Source organism: Peromyscus leucopus, chromosome 16_21 (genome assembly GCF_004664715.2).
Source record: "Peromyscus leucopus breed LL Stock chromosome 16_21, UCI_PerLeu_2.1, whole genome shotgun sequence".
Lineage (NCBI taxonomy): Eukaryota > Metazoa > Chordata > Mammalia > Rodentia > Cricetidae > Peromyscus > Peromyscus leucopus.
The window spans coordinates 11,969,234-11,991,802 of record NC_051084.1 but is presented as its reverse complement, the minus strand read 5'-3'; the positions used below and the strand labels follow the sequence as shown (position 1 = coordinate 11,991,802).

General features: G+C 51.0%; 1 protein-coding gene across 4 annotated transcripts; it reads right to left on the bottom strand.

The window, feature by feature from the left end:
* Positions 1-1,278: 1,278 nt before the first annotated feature.
* Positions 1,279-21,378, bottom strand: Kctd20 (potassium channel tetramerization domain containing 20). Of its 4 annotated transcripts, XM_028888369.2 has the most exons (9): positions 21,276-21,351; positions 20,317-20,390; positions 13,720-13,898; positions 9,940-10,213; positions 8,616-8,718; positions 8,158-8,278; positions 7,292-7,489; positions 5,668-5,778; positions 1,279-4,289 (listed from the first exon to the last, which is right to left on the bottom strand). In XM_028888369.2, exons 3-9 carry the CDS (start codon positions 13,877-13,879, stop codon positions 3,997-3,999), a joined length of 1,260 nt encoding a protein of 419 aa, XP_028744202.1. In that variant the 5' UTR covers positions 13,880-13,898; positions 20,317-20,390; positions 21,276-21,351; the 3' UTR covers positions 1,279-3,996. The 4 variants fall into 4 exon arrangements, with proteins under 4 accessions (XP_028744202.1, XP_028744203.1, XP_028744205.1 ...); XM_028888370.2 differs by lacking the exon at positions 20,317-20,390 and having other exon boundaries at positions 21,276-21,359; XM_028888372.2 differs by lacking the exon at positions 13,720-13,898 and having other exon boundaries at positions 21,276-21,347.
* Positions 21,379-22,569: the final 1,191 nt, after the last annotated feature.

Here is a 22,569-nt window from a genome sequence, read left to right as displayed (position 1 = left end):
CCTTCTTCTGTTTAATTTCTTTTTCTTGGCTTCCTTTGATTTCTTCCAATTTTTTTGTTTTTTTCTTCCATTTCTTTAAGGGAATTTTTTATTTCCTCTTTAAGGGAGTTTTTCATTTCCTCTTTAAGGGCCTCTATCATCTTCTTAAAGTTGTTTTTAGGGTTGATTTCTTCTGTTTCTTCTGTCTTGGTATGTTCAGGTCTTGCAGGTGTAGAATCGCTAGGTTCTGATGTTGTCATATAGGTCTTTATGTTGTTGCCTGTATTTTTGCACTGGCGTCTACTCATCTCTTCCTCTGCTCAGTGCAGGTGGTGTCTGTGTCTGGAGGTGCCTCTCTTGTTCTAATAAGTCTTGATCCACTAGGAGTTCTTGGTCGAATCGGTGCTGTTGGGCTCTGTTTCTCCGGGAGCAGCTTAGTCCAATCAGTGTTAGTGGGTTCTGTCGCAGGGAGCAGCTGTTCCCAACTGGTGCAGGGTGGGCTTTGGCTCCAGTGGTTGTTGGGTTCGCAGGGGATGGCTTTTTTGTTTTTTGTTTTTTTGGTGAGACAGCAGGGAAAACTGTCTGGTCCCTGGGGCTCCGATGGCTGGGGCCTAGAGACCTGGTCTGCCGGGACCATTTTCTCCGGAAATGGTGCCTAACTTGTTCCCAGTTGGTGTAGGGTAGGTTTATAATTCTGGTGATCTGGTTCGGTGGCTGGACAGCTCCTTCGCTTGCGTCCTCAGGTCCTGTTTTGCTCACTTGTCAACTCCTCAGCTGATCTTGTTTCCTCAGACTGCAGGCTGTAGCTTCTGAAACCTCTCCCGAATGGGTCTCAGCTGAGCAGGTTGATCAGTAGGGCAATCTTACCAACTCCTCCAAGCTGTTGGGCTTCGCAGGATTGGCAGATGGGCCCCAGGCTGGCCTCAGGCAGAATGTTCGGTCCGTTCTGGTCGCGTCCCACAGAGACAGATCCTTCCCCCAGTACTGGGATTAAAGGCGTCCCTGCTTCTGATCTCTCTGAATTTGAAGATAGCCTTATCTACATAGTGACTTTCAGGCTACCAAGACTCTTTCAACAACAACAAAAGGCCCATCAAGATGGTCCTATGGGTTAAAGTGCTCATACACGTACACAAATAATAAATGGAATAAGAGTGATTTTATCCTGGGCAGTGGGCGCAAACACGCCTCAGCACTGTGTGGAGGTCAGAGGACTGTGGAGCCAGAGAACCGAATCCAGGGGTCAGGCTTGGCGGAAAGTGCGTTCTGTGACTGTCTGTTCTAATAAACACCAACGGACACAAATACAAATACTTTATTATAGAAAAAGCATCCCATACACAGGATCCGTAAACACTGGTGGGTGGACAAGTGCAACATCCAAGTCAATACAGAGTGAGAGGCAAAACCTCAGGCAGTTTGCCGTTAGGAGAAAATGTAAGTTTCCAGAACTGATCCCATCCAGACACAAATGGGGCTCTGCCTCCTGGGAAGGTGGCACGTCCTGCTGTGCCCCCTGCACCCGCCTCGGAAGCCATCGGTGGCAGCGAATACGGCACTAAACTCAGAAACCACCCTGAAGCACAGTTTGGGTTGAAGCCTGTGCTCTAGACTCTTCTCCCTAAGACACATCCTGACACATGCCCCCCCTGCCCTCTCCTGAGGGGCGGGTAAAGTGACTCTGGCGACTGCACCCAGTCCCTTGTCTTCTTTGACTTCTGCGTCACTTTTCCCACCAGGGAGAGCCATGTCACTTTTGACATTCTAACACTGTGTCTGTCCCTCTTCTCCAACTCCTCACTGGCAGGTGTTTCTCGACAACTACACAGGCTACAAGGACACGCTGAACAGTCAAGCCTCAAGTTCAGGTTATCTTTTATCTTGCTAAGATGCTCGGAGTCTCCGCTAAAGTCACTTTCTCATGTGACTTTCTGTGCACAGCCCAGCTTACTTACTCAGGCACTTAGAAAAGACACATGAGCCCCCAATCCATCCTTTTCTTAGAGAAGTCCTCTCACTCATACAGCCAGTAACCAACTCCAGAGACAATGACGACTGCGCCCCAGCCCTTGATCCTGCAAGGACCACTCAAGAATGTCCCCTCTGGGAAGAGCGGGGGACACTGGGGGAGGCACCCAACTACAGTGACAGTGGAATTCAGGTAAGGGGGTGGGTGGGGGGCTGAGGATGTAAAGAAGTCTCCTGTCCACAAGCCTGAGTCCCAGCCTCTAGTCACTGTCACCCAGTCCCCATCAGCCTAGACCTGCCTCCTACTCAAACCCCCCTGTGGCTGGAGCCACAGCACATTAACTTATTTGGGGTGCAGGGTAAGACCTAGTCCATCAAAGGCCGAAGGCAGTGACCAACTCCAAAGGACAAGGACTGTGCTCACACCTCAACACTGCACACATCACACACACACACAATCACACTCCAGTGGCCACTGATTAGCACAGAGGAAGCACCACGGAACCAGTGCCTGGGCCAGTCAGCTGCTAGCGGGCAACCATGTAGCACCAACAGAGTCAAGGCCGAACCTGACCTCCAACACGAGGCAATCAACTTCCCAGAAGTAACTTCTGGACGCAGACATCCTTAACCCATATTCTGGATGCTGCCTTCAGCCTCCCCGAGACACCAAGGATCCCCAAAGACCGGGGCTGCTTAGTTACCCTTCAGTTCCTTTCTGAGCAAGGAAGATCTCTCACCACCTCCCACTGTGGTGCTACACGACACAGAAAAGACCTTTCAAGAACATTCTTGCTGTCCGTCCTGGAGAGGCCTCCCGCGCCTGACTTTACTGACATCGAGTAGTCTAGTCTACGGTTCCTAATGGGAGCCGACTTCAACAACCAACCGTGTTCTTTAAGGAACTTGAAGGAGACAGCTACATGCACCACCTATGATGGGAAAATGTCCAGGGCAAGGACAGACTCAAAGGTCAACTTCTACCAGGAAGTAAGATAATCCCAGACACTGCTGTCTGGCTCTTGACTCTGCAAACAGCCATGGAAATGTCAGAGGAAGGGGCTGAGGACTGATCTGGATTGCCATCTACCACACATGTAAGAGTGAACAGATCAAACCAAATAACAAGGCCTAGACCTGACCCTGGGGAGAACAGTAGTATCATTTTCTTACCATGTTCGAGCAGCTCATGTGCTACCTTAAAAAAAAAGCAAAAATGTGAATGTGTCGGTGAGAACTCTGGGGCAGCACCTGCCCAGGTAAAGATTCCCGTCCAGCTCACCACAACCCTCCTCCCTGGAGCTCACAGGAAGGTACCGGGTTTCCCACCACACCCACAGCACCTCGCTGTCCCAGGGTACAGGTCCCGCTGGCCTGATCTGGAGTCTTTCTGCCACCTCATTTCCAAGTTTTCTTCCACATGAAGCGTCAGTTTGGGCTCTGAATCCTGAGGCCAGGGTCACTGCTCTCTCTTCTCGCTGCAGCCTGTCTCATGTGTCGGATTGTTCCCGTGCTAATGAAAAGAGAGCTGAGGAACCTCAGCTCTCGGGGTTCCTTAAAGCCATTCTATCCAGATGACATCTGGGTGCAGCACCCAGGAACTGCCTTTCATCCACCCGGCACACCTCCTCAGCGGGGCACACCTGCCCCAGCACACAGACTGTTTGCTTTGACATTTGGTCCTTTTGCTATCATTAAGCAATTTGTCTGATGCAAAACCCACCCGCCAGCCGTAAAGGGTGTGGGCCACTGTGCCAACCGTGAGGCGACAGGAATCCACTTCCTCTCCTGCAGTTGTATAAGACTCCACCAACAGCACCAGACTCCAAATGGTTGATTACCAGGGCTGGCTAAGCTGGTCACCTATTTACCAGAGAGCTTCTCCACCCGGCCAGAGGCAGACTCAGAAAAGGGCAGGGTAATAACTGAGAGGGATGGAAATAGGAGGAAGCATCTCCGTGGGGTGAGGACCCACAAGAGGACAGGGAAGCCAGGTTGGGGGTACCCACAGAGAGAAGAGCTCTGACGAAGGGCAGATCCCTTTTGTCCCTAATCTTGGAAGTCATTAGGAGCCATCTGAGAGAGTGGAGCGTTTAAGCGGTCAAGTTCGTCCACTTGCGGTGGGTGGTGCATTATTATCTCCTGGTCTTCTAAGACATCCTCTCCAGCAGCCACCAAGTTAGTGAGGGATTTGCTGCGAACACACTGGAAATCCACATGGCGACTCTTCCCTTCCTCTTTTTCCCATGACATCTGGATAAAGGGGCGCTGCACGTAATTGTAGATCACTTCAGACCTCCCGCCAGGTCTCCTCTTGATCTTTTCTTTACAGGTGGGGTAGCCTGCAACGGGAAAACACCGCTCACAATCCTGGCAGACTGCTCGCTCTGGCATCTACTTCCAAATCCACAGGCAGCAAGAAAAGCTCTGTGGCAGGTGGTGAGCGCCTTCCCAAGGCCCCTCTGCTCCTAGAAGGGAGCAGTCTGTGGGGGTTGAAAGGGAAGGAAAAGAAAGCACTTACTAACTTCAAGCGCCTTCAGCTGTGGGAAGCAATCCCACAGGACAGCCCCCACCAGGGCACCCCGCCGTCTTATGAATGCTCTTGTGCAGAAAGCACGGGTAAGGGGAAGTAAGAAGTGCGGATGTTCACCGGAGAGAAAACAACGCTGGCGGGTACCCAGGGGCTCTGGAGACCCAGGGGCTCCACCTAGCAGGAGGGGGGGGGGGCACCAGTTTGGAGTGCGTCTACTACAATGGCTTGGCAGACACCCGGGGAGAAGGGAAGTTCCTGTCCCCCTGTCCCCCTGTCCCCAGTCTTCTCAGACGCCAGGCAGACAATGAAAGGAGAGGCTAATGAACTCTAAAATCCTGAGGAGACGAATGAATGCGGTGAGGATCTCTGGGGGCAGAGTAAGACAGGGAGATTAACAGGGTACAGGGGCCAGGCCGCAGCCACACCAGCTCAAGACATGGCAGCCGCCTACACATCCCGCGAGGGAAAACAGAACCTCAATTTCTATCTGGTTGTTTCTCGTTTTTTTTTTTTTTTTTTTTTGGTTTTTCGAGACAGGGTTTCTCCGTGTTGTTTTGGTGCCTGTCCTGGATCTCACTCTGTAGCCCAGGCTGGCCTTGAACTCACAGAGATCCGCCTGCCTCTGCCTCCTGAGTACTGGGATTAAAGGCGTGCGCCACCACCGCCCGGCTCAATTTTTATCTTATTTAAGAAAAGATCAAGTCTTACTGTATAGCCTTGGCTGGCTTGAAAATGGCTATGCAGACCAGGCTGGCCTAAAGCTCACGGAAATCCTCCTGCCTCTGCCTCCTGAGTGCTAGGATTGTACCACCACAGCTGGCAAGTCTGAAGTTCTTAAGCTGTTTTTCAAAAGGATAATTGTAGATCCCAGAAACACAATCTTGCTCAGGTGCGCCAGGACCTTCTGACTTCACCCCAGGGTCCTAGTGTCCTAGGGGCACTCAGGATTAGACCCCATTGCTTCAACTGGAGGAAAGGCAAGTGCAAGCCTCAGGACGAACAGCAATGAAGCAGGACCCTTCAGTGCGTGGAGTGGATGTACATGTTCCAAGCTCCTGCGCGCCAAGTCAAAGGCACAAGCATCGCCCAAGGACCCACCCCATCCCTGGCTGAGACTTTGGTTTTCTCCATGTACAAAGTGTGTAGGTGAGCCCCACCTGGCTCTGCCCCCCCCCACTCTGTGATACCTTCAATGCCGATGCGGATGTTCTTCAGGCCCCGCCCCTTTAACACTGCTTTAGCGACATCTCGGTTCTCGATGTACTTGAAGAACCTGTAGAGCTTGGAGCTGTAAAGAACTGGAACAAAACAAAGCCCCCCAAACCTGGAGTTAGTCACAGAGGCGGAGGAGTGAGGTGACAACCATGATGACGTCGACCTGTCACACCCTCCCCAGCCCCTGCATCCCTAACACAGGATCCCCGCTTGCAGGAAACCTGCTGGTGAGCTTTAGCGCCCTGCTTCTGAGAGGCGGGGAGCAGCTGCCTGCTCACACACGGCCTTCTGTTTTGTTTTTCCAGACGGAGTTTCACCATGGATCCCTGACTGTCCTGGAACGCACTTCATAGACCAGGCTGGCCTCAAACTCACAGAGATCTGCTTGCCTCTGCCTCCCAAGTGCTGGGGTTAAAGGCAAGCACCACCACCACCACCGGGCTAAAAACATGCCCTATTTTTTTTTTTTTGGGGGGGGGGCACGGGGGGCAGGGTCTCATGTAGCCAAGCTGGTCTGAAACACACCATGATAGCCAAGGTTGATCCTTCTGTTCCACTCCCTAAATGTTGAGACTACAGGTCTGTCTACCATACTAGGCTCTACCATACTGTTTTATGAGTGCAAGTTGGTGTAACCTTTAGAAAGGATAATTTGGCAACATGTCAAAATTATAAAAGCACCAAGCTTTTGACATTCCATGTTTAGGAATATCCTACAGTGATGCATGTGCAAAAATACTGCTTCAAAGTGACCATGCAGCCGGGCGGTGGTGGCGCACGCCTTTAGTCCCAGTACTGGAGGCAGAGACAGGTGGATCTCTGTGAGTTCAAGGCCAGCCTGGGCTACAGAGTGAGATCCAGGACAGGCTCCAAAACTACACAGAGAGACCCTGTCTTGGGGAAAAAAAAAAAGTGATCATGCATCATTTATGTATATAGATAGCGTCAATGTCCTACAAGGTCATTCATGACTGGACTATTAAGTAGCCCTAAGAAGAATGTAAAGCTTTTTACATAAAGAGAATACAAGCAAAAGGACACTGAGGTGGAGCAGGGTTAAAAAAGCTCTAACTGCACATCCTTCCATAAAGGGTGTGTGCGTGCATGATGCAGGGGTCAGTGCATCTGCGTCTGCACGTGTGTGGAGGCCAGAGGATCCCCTGGGCCGTCAGCCTTTGCCCGCCACCTTGTTTGAGGCAGGGTCTCTGCTTTGCTGTTCACTGCTGCGCACTCCAGGGATTCTGTCTCTCCCCGCATCTCACTAGAGGAGCTCTGGGACCGCAGACAGATGCTACCACATCCAGCTTTTCTGTGGCTCTTGGGATCTGAACTTGGGTCCTCACAATTGCACACCAAGTGCATTTCTCATTAAGTCAATTCTCATCCCACTTTTTACCTTGTGAATGATTACCAAGTCCACGAGATTTAAATGAAAGGAGAAGTGAACCCCCAACTTCAGTATCTGACAATGCCATCCTCAGGGGAGACCCCAGCAGAGGTTAGGCTGGACCCCGTCACTGCTATCGGTGGGACCTGAATGGGCTCTAGGGTCTGTTTCTCTAGCTGAGAACATCCACACCCTGCAGGGGTTCCTACTTTGGGAATACTCTTCTCCCATGGGTGGGGGGTGGTCTTCGTCCCAGTCCACAGAATCCTCATCCGTCAGCACAACAATGTGGCACTCTCGCTCCCCTTTCTTGGCACAGCCCACCATGATGGGCAGAATCAGTTCCTCGAGGTAGTGATCAAACTGCTTGTGGGCACCATCATTGGACAGCTCGTGAAGTAAAGCACCTGAGGAGAGAAAGGCGGAAGAATCCGTTTCCTGTCCACACACATGCTGCTGAGGGGAGACTAAGCCTGCCGCCATCACAGAGGACAGAGAGAGGCATTACAAGGTGATAAGTAGCTTTATTCTTACACTGTTTGGCTTTACCATGACACTCAGTACTCCTGCTTGTCAGAGCTGACGCCATGGTCCTACCCGAGAGGGAAGCAGTATCCCAGTGACTAGTTGGCCAAATTAGATTCCTTTGATTTCCAGCCTCCACTTCCCGAACAGTGGAATCACAGGCACGTCTCACCATGCCTGGTTTACGTGGTGCTGAGAATGGAGCCCTGGTCTCATAGTGCTAGGGGAGCATTCCATCAACTGAGCGACATCTCCAGCCTGCTCTTTTGAGACAGAGTCACTCTGTAGCCTGTGTTGGCCCTGGCCTTATGGTCATCGTCTTGCCTCAGGCTTCTGAGTGCTGGAATGATGGCTGTGAGCCACACCCCCCAGCGGCTTCCTTTCCTCTCCTCCACTTCCCACAATTCCTTCATGCAGGAGAAGCAGGGGATAGACAGTTAGAGGACGTCTACCTCTGTGGTGGTCCTCAACCTCCACCCCACACTCCTTCCCTTCCCAGCACGGTCAAAGTGCACAGGCTGAGTGTGGCCGGCAGCGGCTCCATACTCACTCAGGTCTTGACAGCGGACAGTGTTGAAGTCAAAGTTAATGCAGAGGTAGTCGCACGTGTCCCTCAGGTCTGGGATAGAGATGCCGTCGGGACAGTTGATGATGCCAGTTTTGTAATAGTCCTGTGAACAGATCGCGAAGGAGAAATGTAGGAAAGAAATGCATGGAGCTGACTCCTCTAACCCGAGGCGCTCCTGACTCCTGAGGTGGAGGGGCCTTGGAGTCAGCTGCTCGGTGCATTAGACAACCAAGTGGCTCCCGTCTACCATGTTTAACCAGAGCCTGACAACTGACGGAGCTCACGTAAGGAAGGACGGAGAAGTTACAGGCAGGAAAAATAAAGAAGGAACCGCACCAGCCGGACACCTGCGACCCGAGAGTCAGTCCTATAGCTGTGGAGCACCCGAGGGTGCAGCATGTAGGCACGCCTGCCAGGGCGGTGGGCAGAAAACTACGTACCAGCACTGTGCGGAACACGGTGGCACTGATGCCCTCTGCAATCTCATACTCGCCCTTCTCATTGGGCCTTGTGAAGTTGTACTCTCTTCCCGGTCCAAACATTCTGAAAGACAGCAGCAACAGCATCACCTTCTCCAGCAGGACCCGCAGAGGCCGCTTCCCCCCACCCCTCCCTGAATATTACTGACTCTCCTGCAGCATAATTAACAGCCCAGCCCTGGCACCTGATGCCCCTCAGGTGAACGCATGCCTCAGGGAACTCCTCAGACAAAAGAAGGGAGGGAAGGAAGCATCGGTCCGTGGCAGCAGGCACAGTCCAGTGGCAACTGCAGGGGTCTCTGCGGTGTGCAGCGGTGCCCTGCATGCCCTCCCTACTGCCCAAGAACTGCCCGTGTAAACCGCTCTGCCGGCTGCCTGGGCCTCTCCCTCCTCCTTCCCCATTCATCTGCGAGGTGATTTGCAGAGGGAGGAGCAGCTCTGGGTACACTCCCTCCTGGCTCGTCTTCACTTCTGGAATGACCCTCTCCAACAGACGGCTCCCGCCGTGGATTCCAGACAGCTGTGAGGCGCTCCTGTACCTTGACTCCAGCCGTGGATTTCACAGCTTTGAGGCGCTCCTGTACCTTGACGTGTTTCCGTGAGGAGGCCTGCTCACACGATGAACTCAGGATTCAGGTTTGATTCCCAGCACCCACACAGCAGCTCACAACCATCTGTACCTCTGTCCCAGGGACCGACACCTCTCCTGGCCCTTGCAGGCACTGAATATCCCAGCACAAACATACCAGCAGGCAAAACCCCCACGTGTTAAGAGATAATAAACTGGCAATAGCCAGGGCTTTAGCTCAGGAAAGTGCTCATCTCCCATGCCTGACAGCCTAGGTTCCCAGTTCAATCTCCAGTACTGCTAGCCGAAAAGAAAAACCAGACCCCAGCTGGAAATGGGTGACAGGCCACTGTTTTTCTAGAATGGCATCCCTTTCTTGTGCCATGTGGGTCATTTCTAAGACTGTTTCTTGCAGAAGGAAAACAACATGGCTTTGAACTCAGCATCTCTGACTGTGCACCTGAGTGTGAGGCAGTGTGTTGGGGGGGGGGGCCGACCTGCAGCAGCTCTTCCGGCTCCCGAGTGGATCCTCCTCATCTGGCTGTACAAATGCAACCCTCCCAGCACCAAGGCTCCCACCCACTCTCCTCGCCTTCCCCACAGGAGCGTGAAGGGAGGAAGGCCAGCCACGGACTGAGTTCAGTGCAGCTTCGCATCCCCTGCAAGGCCACCCCCTTCCGCTCAGAGAAAAGAGCACACAAAGAAAACTCTCCTTACCTTCCCAGCATGGTGTCCGGATGAGCAGTGAAAATCTGAGGATTCACCACAAAACGTGTGCCATCTACAAGAAGAGTCACCTTCTCTGGGGCCTGGGGGTGAGAGCCACCTCCAAAGCCTAGGCCGCTGTTTCCAAATCTCTCTGACACGGTGAAGGGCTCGTGGATCCGCTTGCTTCCACTCTGGAAGCAGGAGCCCTTGCTGTCTTCAGGGAGTGGCATTATGTGAGGACACTGGAGGCTTGCTGGCTGAAGGGCATAGTCAAATGCAAAGTCTGAAAGACCAGATAAACAACCAAGTAACTGAGGAGCGAACGTCTGGAGAGAACTGAAGCCATGTCTGTTCTAATACAATAAACAAAACCCGAAAGCCACAGGTGTTCACAGCTAACGTGCTAGCCTAGGGAAAATTAAAAACAAAACTAGACACTCTAAAGTCAGACCCAGGCAGATCTCTGAGTTCAAGGCCAGCCTGGTCTACAGAGTGAGTTCCAGGACAGCCAGGGCTACAGAGAAACCCTCTCTTGAAAAACCAAAACCAAAACCAACCCCTCAGGAAACTGGAGCCTCACACTGGCTCTGGGAAACTCCTTCCCGTGTGATATGGGGCTGGCAGGGATTAAAGGCTGAAGCGCCCACACTCTGAAGTGATTGCAATTCTAGAGTCAGCAAAGTGCGGTGAGTGTGAGACCCGACCAAAGAGCAGGGCTCGCGTGTGTGGTGGCCTGGCAGTGTCCTGCCGGTCCCCAAAGCTGGTGTTCAGAGCAATCAATTCCTACTTGTGTTGTGGAGGATTACTTTAACGAGGCAAAGATGTGTTTCAACTGTTCGGGCTGCATTTGTTCAACTATGTAAAGATGTGTTGCTGTTTCGCCTGGCCTGCCTAAGGCACCTGATCGGTCTGATCAAAAGCTGAAGAGCCAGTAGCTAGGCAGGAGAGGGACAGGCGGGGCTGGCAGCAGAGAGCAGAGAAGAGAACCAGGGAAAAACAGGACATGCCCAGGGCCAGAAGGCAGGCAGCTGCCGGCAGCCAGATCTGAGAAGCAGTGAAGGATTCACAGAGGGAAAGGTTTTACACACAGATAAACACATTAAAGTTCGAGCTAAAACAAGGCCTCGAGCATTCATAACTAACATTAAGTCTCGGCGTCTTGACTGGGAAGCTGGTTGGTGGCCCCCAAGGCCTGGTGCGTATTTCCATGTCGTTTCCACATCTAAGTAACACTTCCATCCCCTTTTTATGTTTGTGGACCGTGAATGTGAATGTGTGCAAGGGCCCAAGAGGCCAGAAGAGGAAGTCAGATCCTCCACTGGAGACATCAGCGAGAGAGCTGGGAACTCAACTCCAGCCTCGGGAAGAGCAGGAGGCTTTCTTAGCTGAGAATTCTCTCTAGCCCCATACTTCACTGTTTCTGAAACAGGATCTCCGTCTGAGTTAGCCTTAAACTCTGTGTAGCCGAGGGTAGCCTGATTTCTAGTCTTCCTCCGCACCCGCTGAGTGCCCTCACTCGGTCACACAGGATCTCCTGCCTGCTAGGCAACATGCTGCCTCTATCTTAGGAACTTACTACTACTGTGGGCTAAAACTCAATGTTCAGTCTTCAAAGCTGCTTTTTGTTTTTGTTTTTTAATTTGCCAGAAAGAATGGAAGTCTTTACCTCAAACCCATTACTCTTCCCAGAAATTCCCAGAACACTCCCTCACTTCGTGCTGGAGCCCCGACGGTGCCCACCCACATCAGCTTCTGAGCTCCCAGGCCTGGTTCAGCAGCAAAGTCCCAGTGCAAAAGGCCTTAGGATGTCCTCTTGGGATCTCATTTTTTGTCTTATTACCAAAAGGCTATCTTCTTTAAATATGTATTTAAAAACCCTTCACCGCTTAGACAGGATCTCGTGTAGCCTGGGCTGCCCTTGAACTAAAGCTGTAAGCTGAAGATGACATTGAACTTCTGGTCCTTGTCTCCCCTTCCCAGGGCTGGGATTACAGCAGGTGACTCGGCATGAGGTTTTCACGGCACCGAGGACCAGCATGTCAAATATCAAGAGCATGGTGACAGAGCAGGACAGGTCATCTCTGTGGGCCCTAACGATACATCACTGTTAGACAGACAGGGCATCCACCTCCTCAGTGTGTACATTTGCTTTCTATCTTTAATAAATGTAGACTAAAGACTTGCTTTAAAATAAATTTATTTAATATCCCCCCCCCCCAGCTGAGGACCGAACCCAGGGCCTTGTGCTTGCTAGGCAAGTGCTCTACCACTGAGCTAAGTCCCCAACCCCTTAAATTTTTTAGGAAGTGCATGTATGGGAAGCCACCGAGGTGCCAGTGAGTAAAGTGCTCCTCACACACACCTGACCACCTCAGTCTCAGTCCCAGAACCCCGTAAGGTGGGAGGAGGGAACTAACTCCATAAAGTTGCCCTCTGATGGCCTGTGCAGGCCACAACACACATAAAACTTTATTAACAAGGATCTGTTGCTCACTCAGCCGAGTATTTGCTCAGCAGGCCTAAAGCCCTGTGTGTGACCCCAGCCCCACTTCAGCATGGGAACTGGAGGCAGGAGAATCTGAAGTTCAAGGTCAGCGACCTAGTGAGTGAGGCCAGCCTGGGCTACCTGAGACCCTGTCTCAAAAAACAAAAGCACAACAGCACCCCCCCCCAACAAAAACAGAACCCTGAAATCCTAACAAAAACGGGCTGTAGAGATGACTCAGAGGTTAAGACCACTGCCTCCTCTTCCAGAGGACCTAGGTTCAATTCCCAGCACCCACGTGGTGGTTCCCAACTATCTGAAACTTCAGTTCTAAGGGACCTCATGCCCTTTTCTGGCCTCCATGGGCACCAGACATGCATCCAAGCAAAAGCACTCATACATACAAAAAATTAAAATATATGTAAAAATTTTTACACATCTGCATTCAATAAATGGTGGATACCTTTTTAAAGTTATAGACTAAAAAATATGATAAAAAGTCCAGCCAGTTAAGAATTAGCCAAGTGAGCCGGGCGCGGTGGTGGTGCAGGCCTTTAATCCCAGCATTCAGGATGCAGAGACAGGCGGATCTCTGTGTGAGTTCAAGGCCAGCCTGGTCCACATTTCGAGTTCCAGGATAGCCAGGGCTACACAGAAAAAAAAATCCTGTCTAGAAAAAAAAAACAAACAAAAACAAACCAAAACCCTTTCACATCCAAACAAACAAACAAACAAAACAACCAACAAAACAAATAAACTGAGTTTCAGTTTAAAAGACAAAAAGTTAACTGAGGTTACTGAGAGTGAGGTATGACAGCTCATGCCTGTCACTGAAGTCCTCAGGAGGCAGAGGCAAGCCGAGCCTGGTCGGCAGTGAACACAGGCTAGCTAGCCACAGTTAGGACTCCATGTAAGCCTGCCCCAGAGCTCATCAGGAACTGCCCCACCATTCACACGGGTCCAGCCGCCCTCGGAGGAAGGGCGGCCATGAACAATTCTCTTCACTCTATTTACAAGCAGAAAACTCAGGGAGTGAGCGTCTCACCACATTACAGTTGACAGAGACCACAGCAAGGTCAAGCTGTCTCCTGACTCCAAGCTGTAGCTGTTTGTCTTGCACTCTTCCACCAGGTGGATGGGCCAGGCTGAATGGAGGTTTTCTATGGAGGTCGGCTGCATACACGGTGAACGTATGTTTGCTAAGGCAATTAACTGACTATATGCTCAGCTTAGGAATCTGCCTTCCTCAGGAAGGGGGCAGAAGATGTCTGGGTGTGAGACAGCCCCCCCCCAAACTGCTGTACCTTCATTCCTGGTAGCTAGGGGGTAAGTGAGAATGTGAGGTCCAGAGGACACCACGCTGATGCTTTCTTTCTCGGGAGTGGCAGCTAAGGTCTCATCTCCTAGGCAGCTGAGCTCTGGCTGCAATAACCTGTCGCCATCACTGCCCTGGTGAACATTCATTCTTAGTCAGAGAGGAAGCCTGGAAGACAAGGAATGTGTATGATTTAGAAATCTGAAAACTGGTTCCCAAGGACTTCCACGGTTTGTAATGGTTGGTAAAAGATCTGCAACATCAGAGGATCTAGATGGCTTTTACCAATACTACGAATTGGTGCAGTTATTACAGGGCACACTTTTGGTTCTGTTTTGAGACAAGGTCTCTCTTTCTAGCCCAGGCTGTCCTCGAACTCAGAGATCTGCCTCCTGAGTGCTGAGATTAAAATCCTGTGCCACCATGCCGTGCTACGCACTATGATTTCTACTTATTACGTGGGGGGACATAATCTGGTGTCACTCAGGCCACAGATCAAGGGGTGGGGGGTTGTTCAAGAGCTCAGTCTACCTATGGCTTCTGTTTGTGGATGGGGTTTCTGTGTATCCTACCCCTGGCTATCCTGAAACTTACCTGGCTTCAAACCCCAAGACCTGCCTGCCTCTGCCTCCCAAGTGCTGGGATTAAAGGCATTTGTCACCACTGCCCGGCTCCGCCAATGTTTTTTTAAAAATGGCATATGCATGTCTCCAGCTAGTGAGCATCCAAAAATCACAACCATAAAGCCATACTGAAGTGAGTGGTGGCTAGCACAGATGCTCGGAACTGCTCAAAGCACTAAGAAGAAGCAAGGTCAAGTGCTGGACTGTAGAGACACCTCTACATCAACCTCCACCCTAAGGCTCCGGGAACATCTAAGGAAGAGTGGAGAGAATGTAAGAGCTGGAGCTGAGGGTCATTGTGAGACACACATGTCCTCAGCAGACATGACTGCGGTACACCTGAACTCACAGCAGCTGTGGTTACCTGCATAAGATCAAGCCAGTTACAAATTCCAGCATGGAGCAGGAGGTGGCCCATGCCCCCAGTGGATGATCCTATATGCCCACCATGCACCATGGGTCAGCACTCTAAGCTCAAAGGCATGAAGTTGGGAGGGAGATGTGTTGGGGAGGAGCTGGGGGGAGTTGGAGGGAAAGAACTGAGCGATTAAGACCAAGATACATTGTCCACACAGCTGAATGTTTCAAAGACCATATAAAAATAACATCACACAAGGAGCCGGACAGATAGGTGCACAGTCAGGAATGCATACAACCCCTGCAGAGGACCTGAGTGTGGTCTGCGGCACCCACACTGAGCGGCTCACTTGTTAACTCCAGCTCCGCGGATCCAATGCCCTCTTCAGAGCTCCTGCACTTACATGCACATAGCCACACACACACAACAAGGACACATAAGTTAATAAAACAACCACATTTTGACTTGTGCTGCTTAAGGTCTCCCTTTTACCTTCTTTTTTTCAGATTTATTGATTTATTATTTACTTAACTGCACTGGTGTCTTGCCTGTATACACTTTGTGTGAGGGTGTCTTATCCTCTGGAACTGGGGTTACAGACAGGTGTGAGCTGCCATGTGGGTGCTGGGAATTGAACCTGGGTCCTCTGGAAGAGCAGCAGCCAGTGCTCTTAACCTCTGAGTCATCTCTCCAGCCCCTCCACCTTCTAATTTTTATGCCCACCCTTAAATCAATCACACTGGCTCCATGTCACTTCTCCCCATAAGCTCTAGACTGATGAGGAAAACTAAAGCCAGCCTGATTCCCACCACTTTCCTCTCCCAGAGAGCAGGCAGACACTCTAGAGACAAGTATTTTATAGGGTCCATTTTGAGCAGGGTAAGAATTCCAACAGGAATGGTAAGCTCGTCTGGTAAGGAGCAGACAGTAAACATTCGAGGTGTCGCAGGCCACACTACTACAGTGCAAAAGCAGCGACCAGCAATTCACAAATGAGTAAACACGGCTGTGTTCCAGAAAGCTGCTTATAAACATGGACACACGTGAGCTCTGGATCGAGAAGATCTGAATAACGTGATCCACGGATCTGACCTAACTGACCCCAAGACTGCAGAGCACCGTTTTCACGCATTCTTGGACACTTGGTTAGAGCTGAACATAGCCAGGCAACACAGCCTCCTACATTTCAACAGACCGACACTCTGTAGCTGTGCTGGGGCCAGTGTGACAGTGACCAGCGACAAAAACAAATGTCTGCAAGTGTTGAAAAATCAAGCAGCATCCTTCAGATAATCTGGGTAAAAAAAAAAAAAAGGAAATCACAGTAAGATGCAGGAAATTTTCTCAGAGTGGTGGTGCACTCCTTTAATCCCAGCGTTTGGGAGGCAGAGGCAGGTGGATGGATCTCTGAGTTCCAGGTCAACCTGGTCTACAGAGGGAGCTACAGGACAGCCAGGGCCACACAGAGAAACCCTGTCCTGAAAAACAACAAAAAAAAAGAGGAACTATTTTCAACTGAATGACAAAATACAGTTAAGAACGCATTCCACTCCTGCAGAGGATGTGGGCAACACAGACACAACACAGACGCGCTTAAGTCAGGATAAGATCGACAGCTTTAACATACACACGGGAAAAAAGCCAAAATCTCCTTCTCAACAAATACCTTCTCAACCCCCCAAAATATATAAGAAAAGAAGTAAGGCTAGACATTAGAGAAAAAGAAAACGTGCCGGGGTGCTATCCCACCCCAGCAACCCCAGCACTGTGGAGCAGGAGCAGCCCGTGCGTGCTCCAGGCAAGCCTGGGACACAGCGAGAACAAAACCAGGCAGGTGGGATGGGGCCGTGCTGTGGTGGTAAGAGCGGACTTAACATCGGAGGCCTAGAGCGCTTCCTGTGCCAACTGGTAAATGACTAAATCATGGGGCACACGCAGCAGGTGAAGGCACCTCCCAGCTAACAGCTGAGTTTGACCCCAGAACCAGGGAGGAAGGGAAAGACTGACCCTGCAAGTTGTCCCTGACCGCATGCAGACTACGGCACCGGCATGCACACGGCCCTGACCACATGCAGACTACGGCACAGGCATGCACACGTCCCACACAGTAATGGAATAAACAACTTCACTAAGAACAAGAGAGTGAGGGGCTGGAGGGATGGCTCAGAGGTTAAGAGCACCGACTGCTCTTCCAGAGGTCCTGAGTTCAATTCCCAGCACCCACATGATGGCTCACAACCATCTGTAATGAGATCTGGCGCCCTCTTCTGTACACATAATAAATAAATAAATCTTAAAAAAAAAAAAGATTAAAAAAAAAAAAAAAGAACAAGATAGTGAAACCAGAAGTTAGCTTTTAACAGAAGATGAACATCTATAAGCTCTCTAAAACTCCTCAAGAAAAACAGTGGCAATGGTTACACAATCTGTGATTACTCAGTAGCAACCACAAAACTGTACTTCATAAGGATGAGGGACAACATGGAAATTACCTCAGCGAAAAATTTCCTAAAGGCTCATCAGAAAAGCGCTAGTCTTTCAAGCATGAGGGTTTGAGTTTGATTCCCAGACCCCACGCTAAGAAAGCGGGCACATGCTGGGCAGTGATGCTGCACTCCCTTAATCCCCGTACTAGGCAGAGGCAGGCAGATCCCTGAGTTCAAGGCCAGCCTGGTCTACATAATGAGTTCTGGGACAGCCATCAACCTTGTCTCCAAAAACAAAAACAAAAGAAGAAAGGGGGGGGGGCCTGTCAGCGTGTGCCTGTAACCCCAGTGCGGTGGCAGGGCAGACCACTGGGGCTCAATGGACAGCCATTCTACACACACACACACACACACACAACAACAACAACAACAACAACAACACAGAACAGAACAAGGCGAGTCACTTAGTCAACACCCAAGGCTGTCACAGGGCCTCCCCATGCATGTGTACACATGAACACACACCTGTGCCTGCACATACACAGACACACACACAGATAAAAATGAAAGTACATAATAAAATTACATGTCTGAAATTGGTAAATTCTAAAACTCTGAAATCTGAAATGCTTCAAAATCCCCAAATTTTCATTTTAGATATGAGGCCAAAGCGAAAATCCCACACTATGAAATTTTGTTTCACACACAGAAGTATTTAAAATATCACATACAGTACCTTCAGACCATGTGTCTATAAACACAAATGAATTTCATGACTTAAGTCCTACCCCCAATATGCAAATACTTCCAAATCCAAAGACCTCTGAACTCTACTGCACGGCATGTTGAGTGTGTTGTGTGTGCAGGGGTGTACACGTCCACGTGTGTTTGTGGGGCCAGAGGTTGGCATCTGGTGTCACCTTACACTGGAGACTGCCTCTCGCTAACCGGAGATCACCCACTGACTAGCCTGGCTGGTTAATGTGCCCCGGTCTTGCCGTCTCCACCTCTCCGTGCTGGACTACAGGCTGGCATGTGGTGCCAGGGGTCGAACTCAGGTCCTCAGGCTTGTACAGCAGGCACGGTACTGAGCCTGTGTCGGGAACGTGAATATGACTAGCATCACAAAGCCTGAAGATGAGTGGTTATGGCAAAAATTAAGTTTTTGGGAGAGATAGCTCAGCAGTTAAGAGCACTGGCTGCTCTTCCAGAGGTCCTGAGTTCAATTCCTAGCAATCGCATGGTGGCTCACAACCATCTGTAATGAGATCCGGTGCCCTCTTCTGGCCTGTAGGCATACATACAGGCAGAACACTGTATACATAATAAATAAATAAGTAAATCTTTAAAAAAAAAAAAATTAAGTTTTTGGATGAACCTACAATTCAAAATAAAAACAAAAAATAGTCTTATAAGTCCTAGGGACTTTTTTTTTTTGTTGTTTTTTTGAGACAGGGTTTCTCTGTGTGACCCTGCCTCTGCCTCCCAAATGCTTAGGATTAAAGGTACCATGCTCGGCTTGGGTCCTAGTAACTTAATCACGACTATCACAAAGAAAATCCCAACGAATGTATGATTGGCAGAATTCTCCTTCCTTTTTTTTGTTTCTCTGTGTAACTGCTGTGGCTGTCCTGAATCTCGATCTGTAGACCAGGCTGGCCTCGAACTCACGGAGATGCACCTGTCTCTGCCTCCCAAGAGCTGTGATTAAAAGCGTGCGCCACCACCGCCAGTCTCCAGTCTCCATCCTTTTTTTAAAGCTAGTGTGAGCTACCTAAGAGTATCTCAGAAAACAAAAAGGGCTGAAGAGATAGTTGTCCCAGTGGCCAAGAGGCTCTTGCAGACCTGGGTTCCGTTCCCAGCACCCACATGGCAGCTCACAGCCATGGCAGCTCCAGTCCTAAAGGATCTGACAACCTAATCTCAAGGCCATAGCATGCGTGTGGTAAAGACCTTTAGTGCCACACCTGGTAGACATACATGCCGGCAAAACATCAACACCTCCCCCAAACCCCAACCTAGTACCTAATAAACCTGGTCAGGACAAGAGTTGCTCAAGATCGATGCAAATGTCTAGACACTGCACATACATGTAACTGCTAAAAACCAGTCTTCATGGAATCTTTTCTAAAGTGAATCTTTTAAAGAGTGAGCTTATAACCAACCACTCTTGGGTTTTGTAAGACAGCCCTCTTGCTCACTTATCCTTTTCCTCCTTACACCAAGCTCCTGACTGAGACTTAGTCTAGTACTTTCATTCTTCATGATTTATGTTTAGAACACATTTTCCTCCAATGTTCCAGATAGCACTGGCTTTGTGGTCACAGGCAAGTTTCTTACGCGCGCCAAGTAGGCACTCTGCCTCTGAGCTACATCCGTAGCCCATCTCGGATTCTTCACCTGAAAGATGAGATGCCTGTACTAGGTAAATTTATAATAGGGTCCCTCACTCCTTTAAGTTTCATATTTCAATGACTGAGTTTCCCATCCAACAGTTCCCTTCAATTTCTCACTCCAATTAGCTGTGGAAGCTTGGGGAGGTCAGATGTGGGGCAGGTGGAAGGCACAAAAAACAAAAAACAAAACAAAAAATCAAGAACCTCAAGACTACAGAAAGAAAGACACAACGTTTTGTAAATCATCAACAACAAACCAGCGAAGCCAGACATCTAAAAAGACACCAAAGCCAAGAGAACTGTCAAAAACAAATGGGTAACTCTAAGGTCACCTGTGGAGTCTATTTGAAGAGACCGAAGTAGAAAACACCTTCGGCGGATGTGGAGGTCATCCGACCCTCATTTCTGCTAGAGAGCAAGGGAGTTCTGGGCCATATTTGGGATACTGCTTATAAAATGACTTCAGTGCGCTGCATAAGATAGGCATGACTCAGATACTCGGTTAGTGACGATGCCCAGAACGAAAAGCCCAGATAAATAATACTGATGCTGGTCCATCCCAGGGAACCCGAGACCTCCAGGCTATGGGAATTTTAGGGCACTGGCTGAGCTTTGGGGAGGAAGACAGCGAGCTGGGGAGGAAGGTTTCACCTAATGGCCCAGCTTGAGCTCTGATGCTCCCAGCAGCAGGCTCCGGAAAGAAGGGTAAGTCAGCCAGCCAGACACAAGCGATCTTTCTTCTACCAAGGCAATAACAGGATATGTACGAAAGCCATTTCCTACACTGATGTCAGGGTTCCAGAAAACACTATCCTTGCTCACACTGCCTTCCGGAGTCGGGACTTCTTGATTCCTGTCTGGTTATGAACGGAGAGGAATAAGTCAACAAAAAGAGAAAGGCATTGGACAGTTTTTTTTACTATTCTCAAGCCAAGCTAATGCGGGTTTCCCAAGGTCTGGTCCCCGGCTGACTGCGGCCCGAGTGACGGGGTGGGTGCCTGCTCACACTGCCCACTCAGGGGCCCACCCCAGCCCAAATGTCTACAATCGATTTCTGGGAGCCGTGCTAGGGTCCCGCAACCTATTAAAGAGGCAGGCACGTTTGAGAACTGCTGGTTAGGACTTTGTTTTTGTTCTTTAGGAGTGGGGTTGACGTTCTAATTCAAGATTCACCGCTAATATTACTCCAACACTTGGGGGAGACCACTGGAAAAATAAAAACATGTATCAAACTTCCAAGTAAATAATGGCTTATCAGCAAACGGACACCGTAGAAAAGGGTGCTTTTTAGAAACGCATCTTCGTTTTCTAAACGAGTGCCTTGTTCGTTGGCTGAATTCTCATCTGAAAGTTCAAAAAATTCACTTCAAAACAGGAAATCGGCCCAGGCGAGGAATGCTCAGGAGAATGACAAATCCCCACGGAGGGGAGCTCTTCGGACGGCGCCAGCCCGAGACGCGGTCAGCTAGAAAAAGTTCTCCTTTGCAGGGGAACGGCCGGTTCTGCCCCAGCCCCGGGAGGACGACGGAGGGGCGGCAGGCCCGGACGGAGGGTTCCAGGGTCTCGTGGGGAGCGCGGCCAACCTTCCCCGATCGCTCGCCCGCTCGCCCGCTCGCCCGCCCGCCCGGGTTCTTTCTCCCAGGCCGGGGAGGAGCCCGCGCAGGGCCCCGAGGCCGCCGCTCCGCGCCCGCCGCCATCATCAGCCCGCGCCGCCCGCCCGCCCGGCCCGGCCCGTCACTCACCGGCCGCCGCCGCCGCCGAGCTCTCGGCCCCGGAGCCCCGAAGCCGCCGGGATGCGAGCGAGCGAGCGAACCGCCGCCGCCGCCGCCGCCGCCGCTGCCGGGACCCGCTGAGCTCCGGCCACCGCGCGTCCCGCCCCCCGCCCCGGCCACGCGGCTGAGTCACCCGGCCCTTCAAGATAAGAGTCCCCCCTCCCTCCGCGCGGGGCACGCCGGGAAGGCCGCGGGACGCCCCGCCCCGCCCCCGCCGCCGCCGCCGCGTCCCAGGCCGTAAGCCCCGGCCTCGCCTGCTGCGTCTGCCCCGTGCCCCGGCCCTCTGCCCCGGCCGCCCCGGAGTGCGCGCCAGCGACGCGGGCGTGCCTTTATTGAAGGGCTAAGACGGAAAAGCGAGGCGCCCCAGGCGGTGAGAGAAGCTGGGCTGACCCCCCTCCCCCGGACGGACGGCTGATGCTCATTTCAGGGAGATGATGAGCCTCGCCTCCCCGAACGTCGGTGCGGCGGATGGAGATGACTTGCAGACCCAGGGAAGGAAAACAACGGAGAGAACAAAACAAAAGATGCATGAGAAGGAAGACCAATTTTTTTGCTCAACCCTTGGGTGTTGCCCTAGCAAGCCAAGTTCTGTAGGTCTCACGGTACCCGGAGCGAAGTATTAGAAAGTTGGTTCTGAGTCAAACACGTCAGCCCTGGGGAAAACCTGAAAGTGGCCTCGTCTCTCACTGTCACGGGATCTGGTGGCGTTTGTACTTCAGAAAGTTATCAGACCGGCTGATTACGCAATCACAAGGATTGCACAAAGTTCATTTAAAAAAAAATAGGGGTTGGGGATTTAGCTCAATGGTAGAGCGCTTGCCTAAGCCCAAGGCCCTGGGTTCTGCCCTCAGCTGGGGTTGGGGGTGGGGAGGGGGAGCCAAAAGAAGAACAACAAAATACCCCCCAGTTGTACACACAGCCACTCTGATGGAGGCAATGCCTCAACTGAGGGACCTCTTCCAAGGTGACTCTGGTTTGTGTCCAGTTGACAAAAAACAACCAGCACAGCTATAGAAGAAGTCTGAGGCCAGCTTGGGCTACTTGAGACCCTAGCTCACACAACAGAAGACGTAATGACAGATTCATGACCCAAAAAAATGAACTTCAAATGAGCTGAAAAACTCCCACCTCGGGGCTGGAGAATGGCTCAGCAGTTAGGAGCACTGGCTGCTCTTCCAGAGGTCCTGAGTTCAATTCCCAGCAACCACATGGTGGCTCACAACCATCTGTAATAAGAGCTGGTGCCCTCTTCTGGCTTGCAGGG